Source organism: Xenopus laevis, chromosome 8L, assembly GCF_017654675.1.
Source record: "Xenopus laevis strain J_2021 chromosome 8L, Xenopus_laevis_v10.1, whole genome shotgun sequence".
Classification (NCBI taxonomy): Eukaryota; Metazoa; Chordata; class Amphibia; order Anura; family Pipidae; genus Xenopus; species Xenopus laevis.
In genome coordinates, this window is record NC_054385.1 from 70,955,225 (window position 1) to 70,965,390 (window position 10,166).

Sequence of the window (10,166 nt, forward strand, 5' to 3'; positions counted from 1 at the left end):
CTTTAAACCACACACACACACACACACACACACACACCTATTGGAGCTTGCCCATAGGAAACACAGCAATATAAATAAAGCCTGTTTTATGTTCTCAGAACACATAGAAATATAAATACACTCCATCTTTATATTTAATACACCATCATGTTTAATGTTCTAGAAACACATAGAAGAATAAAGTAAAAATGTCCTAAATACCAGCTTCCCGCATCCCTCACAGGCCAAAGTACTGTTTGCAGCTGCCTTTCCTGTGTCCTGCCGTGGGCTTATTTTATACACTTGTTTACTAAGGCAGGATTTGTGTGCCAGAAGTAAGGCTGACTAACTCAGCACACAAGACTTGAAGTGAAATTCAACACGCATGCAGTGAAAGAAGAATATTGATCACTCAGTTGCACAAGGAAGTGCTGTTATAGTTATTGCCTGCTTCAGCGCATCTCTCCTGAGTGCAGGATATAGAACAAGAGCTTAGCAAAAATATCAGACTGAAAACCCCAGTGAAGCAGGCCTTAACCTATCGCTGTGGCACTATTCTAATAATTCAACTTCTTAGTAGAGTCCAATGAGCTCAGCTGGTCAGCCTATTCCTCACTTATGCCATCTAAAACAATATCTATAAAACTGTTCAGGAGTTCTAATGGGCTTTGCTCCAACATGAGCACCTCTTCAGAGGTAGGTTCCTTTAGACCAGTGATCCCCAACCAGTGGATTGTGTGAAACAAGTTGCTCTCGGACCCCTTGGATTTTTTTTCAAATTCTCACTTGAAGGCAAGCTTTAGTTGCATAAAAACGATGTGTACTGCCAAACAGAGCCTCCTGTAGGCTACCAGTCAACATAAGTCAATCCAATAGTCCAATAGTCAATCACAGCCCTTATTTAGCATTCCCAGGGACTTTTAGCATGCTTATGTTTCTATCAATTTTTTTTTATATTTGAAGGTGGTTCATGGGTAAAAAAGGTTGGGGACCTCTGCCTTAGACCTTAGCTTCATAAAGTTTTTATTGTAGTTCAGCCAAAGAGGCTTCGGGAAACTGTAGCCTTTCTTTTATTATCTCGAGTGACACAGGGGTACACCTTTTGTTAGAACCTTCCACTAGCCATCAAAATATGGCTGACATATTGACACAAACTTAGAGGAGGAGAAAATTTGCACTTAAACATGCCCCAATGTGTCGCAAGAATGGAGTACAAAAGAGTTTGCTTCCAATGTGTCAGACGTTAAAAGTCTTGCACTTAGTTGAAGCCCTATATTTTGTTAAACAAATGTGTACAGTATTAGGAAACTCAGGATATACTGTATAACATTTTATAAGGATTTTCAGAAACATCTATGTTGTGTAATCATATATTGCATGTGCATTTGGTAACTAAAAGTACAACTTCTAAGTTTTGACATAAGTTCTGAAACTGACCTTGTAAGAGGTAGTGAATCCAGCACGACATTGTAAATCCTGTCCAGGCAATAAAACCTATTTTCAAGGTTTCTTCTTGTAGACTGTAAGGCTCGTTGGCCATGTTACACCATTATCATGGATAGAGTGTCCTTTTTCGTATGTCACACCAAGAAACCTATATAAAAAAAACACTCCCCCCCCACACGCCTTAACTTTTTTTTTTAACCTGACTAACTGCTAGTTAACCCAGAGGAAGGCCAAAAACCCCATCTGAAGCCTCTCCAATTTTCCTCAGAGTGGGGAAAAATTCAGACTAGTCCCTGGATCAACTTGGATCAACTATGAGCTATCTTTCATAACCTTGTATTCCCACCTTTGCTAAAAAGCCATCCAACCCCTTCTTAAAGCTATCTAATGTATCAGCCCGTACAACTGATTCAGGGAGAGAATTTTACAGCTGAATGGTTGAATGCTGATGTGATTCATCTATTTGTAAATCAGTTACAGCTTTTTGCATTGCAGGCCTAGGTATCGGGCTATGCAGTTAAATTAGACTTGCTTGTCACCTTGTTAGCACTCACTTTCTAAGCTTTCTCTCCTCAGTTCACATTAACCTTTCTTTTGTGATTCATCTTTTGTCACAGGGTGTTATAGGAACTGCTATTTTCTTTGGTTAGTTATTTTTACAAAACATAGGGAAAAATCCTGACTATCAGGAAATATTCTTCATCATTCAGCACAAAATATGAATACATTTTACAAAAAGAAACAAAAGGAAAACCATACACTATCCTACAGCATTCACAGACATACAGAAGAAAAGCCTTTTTTATATCCAAACTCCCCCTTGGCCTTTGTTAGACATCTTATCAGTATATCATATATACTGGCATATGATTATGCAAAATGCAATGATAAGGGTTATGGAGTCAATCTTTAGGTGCATTTATTATTTTGATTAATTTATCTGAATCAGTGTACTTTCTCCTGAATATGAAGTACAGTACCCAGGGCCGCTCCTGCCATGAGGTAAGGTGAGAATCTTGCCTCAGACGGCATGGAGCGGCCAGTTACAAAAAATTCTCTCATGGACACTGGACTCTTCTTATAAGTTACTCCTTAAATGTCTTTTGATCATCATTCATAAAACAATGTGCATAGGTTGTACTGTATATTTGAAAGGGTGTAAGCTTTCAGTTAACTAAGAATGAGCAGTCTACACTTCTCCATGGTCACACTGAAATTTCAGGCTAGGTCAACACATAGGTAAAGTTTCCCATTACACCAAAAATCATCCCACACGACACGATAACTGCATGTATGGATATATTTATAGTGCTGTATATGCCGTATTGCACATTCAGCTAGATAACTGTGCAAACTGCTTTGATCAAACAGATATGCAGTATTTGCAGTTCCAGTTAGGGCATTGCTAATAGGTAATTACTAATTGTCAAGGCGGTGGCACATGCTGCGATTTGGGGAGATTAGTCAACCAGCGACAAATCTCCTCTTCGGGGGACTAATCTCCCCGAAAGGCATTCCCTTTCATATGTTGTGATGCATCTTCAGTAGGGATGCACCGAATCCAGGATTCGGTTCAGAATTCTGCCTTTTTCAGCAGGATTCGGATTCGATTGAAAACCATGTGCCTGGCCGAACCGAATCCTAATTTGCATATCTAAATTAGGGGCGAGTAGGGAAATCACGTGACTTTTCGACACAATAGAAGAATTTTTTACACTTTTTCCTTTCCTGCCCCTAATTTGCATATTAGGATTCAGAATCGGTTCGGTATTCAGCCAAATCATTCACCAAGGATTCGGGGATTCAGCCGAAACGCAAATAGTGGATTCGTTGCATCCCTTATCTTCAGGCAACTTTGGAAAGCTGAAGCAATCCGAGTGCCATTCTGCCAGTGATTCACATTCTAGCCAGCGGGAAAGCGTGTGTCACCACCCTCAAAAATGCACCCTTATGTATTGCTAGCACTAGTATGTTTGATATTCAGTGCAAACTATGGGCCAGAAATGGGCATCGGTACTTTTTGTTCCAAGTGACAAATGTTGCTTTGACAATTCTAAATTCTGCATTCCTTGGCAATTGTGTAACCTGAAACTTGCAGAACTGGGTGGAGTTATACTAGTGGAGCACTGCAGAGTACTTCTTTTATGCAGCGCTTGAGTTAAAGATCCACTCTTGTACTAGCCTTTAGAGGGATTGACCAATAAACACTTTGTAGTGAAGGGATTGCCCTATAAACATCACTACTATTAGCACACTTTGGCCAAGAAAGGGACTAATAATAAAAACATCATTGATCTTATTTTCTTTCTTTCTGTTTTCTCTTTTTTTCCGTCTTTCTGTTTTTTTAACTGGTCATCCACATTATATTGGAATATTGCATTTTTATTATTATAGCAATCTTACATATTTTTGTGATTTTATGCTAAATCGAATGTGCTTATTTGAATTGCTGATGGGTAGCATGCCTGTGTGAGTGCTGTCAGCATTATTATAGTAATCCCAACTGTACTTGTTAAACAAAGAATAAATAAAAATTAAGAACCTGCATGTTTGATTTAATATACACTAATGTATATCCATATACAGCAGCTGCATACTGCATACAGCAGCAAATATTCATATACACACATAATTATTTTACTTCATATGTCTGTATATATACACAATTCCAATACAGTTGAATACATTACATTATGCCTTTTATTGCTAGTTTGTGTCAGTCTGTGTATTTAGATCATCCTAATTTTGCATCAATATCCATATAATTAATAAAGCATTTCCTTTTATAAGCAAGAGCAAATAACAGTCTATTATTGGCTGATGAAAAATTAATTTGTTGTTTTCTATAGTAGACGCTGCATTCATTTTGGTTTGTGTAAATTGGAAAATTCCCTTTCATGCGAAATACTTTTTCTATACTTTTACTTCTTTTCCGCTTTTACTCTTAAAGAAGGAATTTCAACCCCTTTGTTGTTACACAGTGATCGATAGCTACATTGTATCCCATTATCCCCATTGTTATTGGAGAGGCTCCTCCTCTCCTTCCACTTGTCCTCTTTTCTGTGGCGTCCCCCCTCAACCTCTTGATAAGAGGTGTGTGCTGAAACAAGACCAAGTATTTGAGATTTGCTTCAGCCTCAAGAAGAGGTCTAACCAACTCACAGTCATACTGCAGCTCTGCCACAGGGTCCTATATTTTGTTGCTCTTTGACATTGGAGGGAACTATAGCTACCAGCCTACATGGATGACCTCAAAGCTTTTTCGTTGGATTCCTGTTTAGATGGGTATGGGCCTTTAGTGCAAATGCCCCACCAGACTTGCTTGCAACCTCCTATGGCATCAGCTGGCTTTTCTATGACCCATTGCCTTCCTCAAAACCCGATAAGGACTTGTTGCCCTGGGACATACGCCAATTCCGGAGATCTACCAAGCTACCAAGATAACATTAGGAACACCGATTGGTATGGGGGAAACCAGGATATGCACTACCCACCATGTAAGTAGGATTGCATTTCTAAGTTTTCACTTCCAACCTTTATGATATAGGAAATTATATTTCTTTTACATGCTTTTTACAAGCTTAAAGCTATTCAAATATATATAATAAAATATATAATTAAATATAGCATTAGAGCACAATCACCAATAAAATCAATGTAATTGTATTTAAAAGAATGATGCCCAATGGGTGATATTTTTATTATTTTATTTTATATTTTTGAAAGCATACATACTAAATCAGGCTTGTATTTAGTTTTATTTAAATGCTGTACTGTCTGAGGGAAAAAAAAACTAATTCCCTAGTTCAGTTCTAGTTCAGCTTTCCTTGATATATTATAACCTTTTGATAATGTCACTAGAAGATAAAGTTTGTATTATTAAACAACTATCTGCTATAGCTGCTTTTGTTATCAGATAATTGTGAGTCAATGGTCTGTCCCCAATACAATACCTGTAATACAGTGCATGTTCTCTGCTGGCTTAAATTTGAGTCCTACTTCAGAATGTACTTATTGGATAATTTTATTTGCAGTATTAATGCTAATACTTATTGTTATTTGCATTATTTTTATGATAAATATTGGTGAAACCAGAGCAGTTTTATGTAAATGGATTCTAATTTATATGGCTAATCCCATTGTTCTCCGTCATCAGTTATCTAAGAAAGAAGATAACCTTGTGTAATCTCTGCCTGTCTAAACGCAAAACGCTATTGTAGCAGACAGACAGATATTTACTAACTGAATAGGCTTATAGAAGATTGTATCTTATCTCTGACAAACTCCACTGTTTGAACTGAGATATAGCTGACCCCCAACAGACAGACAGCTCTATCAAAATGTCAAGCATGTATAAATAGTAAATAAACATATACATGCAGCCAATGCAATATTATATTTTTTAATAACACTATCATCTAAGTTCTTAATATTCTTAATATCATATGTAGAGTTGTTTTAAACTTTAATGGTCCATACGTTCGTAGTGATACAACAGTAAATGCTTTTCTGATATGAAATGAAACCCGTTATTCAAAGGTGATACTAAATGAATGACATAACCACTGAAAGAAGCACTTGTAAAAAAAACATCTGTAATGAAATTACTTTTGTTTTTTATATTTAAGATGACAAAAGTATTACACTTTAAAATAAACATTTTTAATATTCATATATTTGTATTAGTATATGCATTACAGTATTGTAATTATTAGTATATGCGATACTTTAAAGAATATTGTTTATTTTTTCAGTTTCCAGAATTATTGCTCCATCTGGATTCAATGTTTCAACTTCAGGATGTTTGGGTTACCTTGCTGAAGGACCAAAACATTCTCTGTATCTGCAGCACACATCCAAGAGGAAGCGCAGAGTCCTATTCTCTCAGGCACAAGTGTATGAGCTGGAGAAAAGGTTTGAACACCAAAAATACCTCACAGCTCCAGAAAGGGAACAGTTGGCTAAACACATTCACCTCACTCCTAACCAGGTCAAGATCTGGTTTCAGAACCATCGCTACAAGATGAAGAGGCAATCAAGGAACCATGATCCTTTGGCAGAAGAAGAAGCCAAACCTTACAGCGTGGAGTCTAATGGCAGCAAAGTAGCCTGCGGCAGTCCGTGCACCTCTGTTGAGGATTATGGACCTGCCGAAATCAAGTTGGACTATAAAGGGTCAGTCCAGGACCAACAACTCAATAACCAAGGCATACTTTTAGGACAGGACTTTCTTAATTCAGCATCAGATCTTCAGGAGTTTGAGAAAGCCAGTCGAAATTTAATGTTTAAACCCTGGTGATTCAGATTAAAAAAACAACTACCTTTTTGTTACAGATATCTGATTCTACAGTTTTGCTGGAATACATGTATCTCCTGTTATTACTAGGGCCAAACTTACAGAAAAGGGACTGGAACAACGAAGGACAGATGGGGTTATGACCTGAAAAAATACCTAAATCCACACTGTCCATCCTGCAACTTTTCGGCTGTTTCTAGGCTTCAGCACCCAGCATACCCTACAACCTTCACCTTTTGGTTGGAGTTGTAATACAACAGCCGAAGGACTATATGCTACTAGTTATCCCTTATATAAATGCTTAAAGAGATAATTTATTATAACACCTTATAATTATATTTTGATTATATATTTTGACCAAAGGCCCCCAGTGACTCTTGAGTCCGAGGTCATCTGTCCTCTTTGCTTTACTTTTACTAGTATTATGGTTAAGAGAGATAAGCAACACAACCCAGAAACAAAATTACATTATTCTAACCAAACACTACATGCTGTTATGGTTGCCTTAGTTTGCTGGCTGGAAAATGTACTTCAGCAGAATGTAAGAACCCCCACTTTATACATAGTTCATTTTTCCTAGTTTAGCTTTCTTTCATGCCTCCACTACAAAATGATAGTCTAAAGAACAGAATGTACTTGATGCTTTGTTTTTGGTTAAACAACTCATAAACTGCCATAAGCATAACATTTGAAATATTATATTAAATCGCCAGATAAGCAAGTCCTCAGAGTGCGACAGTTATTCTTGAAATAATTATATAGTACAATTCACTATTTTGGGGGCGAAATCCCAATTCCTCCTCTCTGCATAAAATGTTCTGTGCAACAATTTATTATAAAAATACATTTATTTTGCTATATATCTTTCTATCGCAAACCATTTAAATACTATATTATATTAAATAAAGAATGTGCACATGATTTATATGGATGAAAAAACAATGACTGTTTCTTTTTTTTATCCCTAAGAGCACTTCAGACAGGAAAGTTGTTTTTAAAACCATAAAGATTTTTTCCTTGTTTTCACTACTTTTTTGTTAATCATTTTTAAAATATAAGTAGACACCCTTTTCTTTCTTTGTAACCATGGGTTTTTCTCTGAAACATTGTTTGTATTTAATTACTAGTAAATGAAATACATTATAGGATCAACACAGTCCCTAAAAACAATTGCCTTATATTTAATGTAACAATGGCAAATAAAGGTTCATTTTATTGCCAAGCATTAACATTTTAACATAATTTTTTCTTGCAACAAGAACACTATTTAAATGTATTCTACTTTGTTTTAATAGTTTTACTTTTATGTGAATATTAACCTACTATTTTTGCAATAATAATGTACTTTTAAATATGATTACATGCCTATAAAGCTCCTGTTAAGAATTATATTTATTACATTATGACCAGTCTTTTTTAGTGTTGTATAGTTAAGATGTATTCAAAGGGAGAAAAAAATCACATTTTGTAACGTTTTAAACTGAATAAAGTTTTTGAATATAAATGTAATTTTAGTTTTTACTGTTTTGTGCTTTTCCTTTTTCCTGCAAAAAAAAATATGTATATATATATATATATATATATATATATATATATATATATATATGCCCTGAGCTGTAAAACACCAACAAAACATTAATCATCAAAATGTAAAAAGAATTGCACTAAAAATAATACAATACACGTCAATGGGGGAAGCTTAACAATACAGAAAATATTGTTTCTGCATTGTTATGAATATCTACAGTGGGAAAAATTGCTTTGTAAAGTTTTCCCAACAAAACACAGAATTATGACTGAATAAATCACTCTTTTTAAACAATATAAATAGTGACTACAATATAACATTTAAGAGTCAAGAGAGAAGTCAAGAGTGAGTTTATTGTCATTTCATCCATACACATTTGTACAGTACATAGTGAAACGAAACAACGTCCTCCAGGACCACAACATACACACAACATAGACCCATTTACAAGACTAAGCACGCATAAGAACATAGAACATACATATATAAATGCAGTCTTTATTTTAATTGTAAATGTCGGGTTTCTTCCAGGTGCTCCCACAGACAAAAAAACAAAAATTGTGGGACATTATAGTGGATTTTAAGAATAAGTGCTTTGTATATTTTCTTGTAGAACAACACTATTAACACTAATATCAATTATTCTATCAGCTGCTTTGTGGTGGTAGAGCCACCATAATGTCCTGGGAAGACCCACAGGACTGGGCAGATGTAATGCAGTTTGATATTTGTGTCAAAACTCTCCCTGCAAAATGCACCATGAAGTTCATTTGGTGGTACAGTACCTGTTGACATGTCTGTAGACTTGAATAATCCAGCCCTGTTCTAAAGCCAAGGTAACATATTTTTCTAATAATCTAGCTAAAAACGGGCACTGTTTTATAGTGGTCCATAGGAATACAATAAAATGTATCTTGGCAATATCAATGCCAATATGGCGCCTTCCACATTTATACAAAATGCAGACAAAAAAGTTCTGTTTGTAGCTAAACTACTATTGTTTAGTGTGTATGTATGGAAACAAAAGGAAAAACAAGAAAACCCCATTAAATAATGTTTAGTTTTGTTTTTAATGTGCATATACTTTTCTATAGTTATAGTGCAAATGTTGCAGTCCAAATCAAATTACAATTGGAGTTGAGTATGTAGAATAAAGCTAGGCACTCATCAGGCCTTAAATAAAGCAAAATAAAAAATTCCAAAACCAATGTTTCAACCCCATTTCAGGGTTTTTGTCAGGATTTGACAATCACTCTGAGTTTACAACTTTTATTGGCCTGTGAATGTACAACTTTAGGGACAGAGCATATTAGGCATTTATTTTTCACAACTACTTGGAGCACAATAAGAAAGCAGTAAAAATTTTTATTTTGCAACCATGTGACTCATTTTTACCCCATCCCTCCCACTATCGCACAGTGCTAGTTCCACACCCTTGTCTAACCTGTAGATGTGCATTGGGATCTAAATCTCAGAATTTTTGCAGAACAAACTGCAATTTTGAAAGTTTGCAGTGTTGCTAGTATGTATAGAACTAACATAATATTATAGAGACCAGTATCAAAAATATAAAATGTTCAGTTTATGCCACTTGGTCCACAATCTTGGGACATAGGGTAATATTACACCCATACTGCGGTGCAACTTGAAGTCAATAGACCAGTGATCCCCAACTAGTAGCTCGGGAGCATCATGTTGCTCTCCAACCCCTTGGATGTTGCTCCCAGTGGCCTCAAAGCGGGAGCTTATGTTTGAATTCCTGGCTTGGAAGCAAATTTTAATTGCATGAAAACAAAGTATGCTGCCAAGTAGAGCCTCCTAAAGGCTGCCAGTCCACATAGGGGCAGCCCTTATTTGGCACCCCAAGGGATTTTTACATGCTTGTGTTGCTCTCCAACTCTTTTTACATTTGAATGT

General features: G+C 35.9%; 1 protein-coding gene across 1 annotated transcript; it reads left to right on the forward strand.

The window, feature by feature from the left end:
- Window positions 1-3,321: 3,321 nt before the first annotated feature.
- Window positions 3,322-8,225, forward strand: LOC108698633 (homeobox protein Nkx-2.1). The gene is made up of 2 exons (XM_018230259.2): window positions 3,322-4,922; window positions 6,180-8,225. Exons 1-2 carry the CDS (start codon window positions 4,667-4,669, stop codon window positions 6,722-6,724), a joined length of 801 nt encoding a protein of 266 aa, XP_018085748.1. The 5' UTR covers window positions 3,322-4,666; the 3' UTR covers window positions 6,725-8,225.
- The last annotated feature ends 1,941 nt before the right edge of the window (window positions 8,226-10,166 follow it).

Bases quoted from the DNA above. Each gene is read 5' to 3' on its own strand.
- LOC108698633 (XM_018230259.2), top strand. From the start codon at position 4,667: ATGGATGACCTCAAAGCTTTTTCGTTGGATTCCTGTTTAGATGGGTAT. The intron at 4,923-6,179 runs GTAAGTAGGATT...TTATTTTTTCAG, and splicing joins GGATATGCACTACCCACCAT to TTTCCAGAATTATTGCTCCA.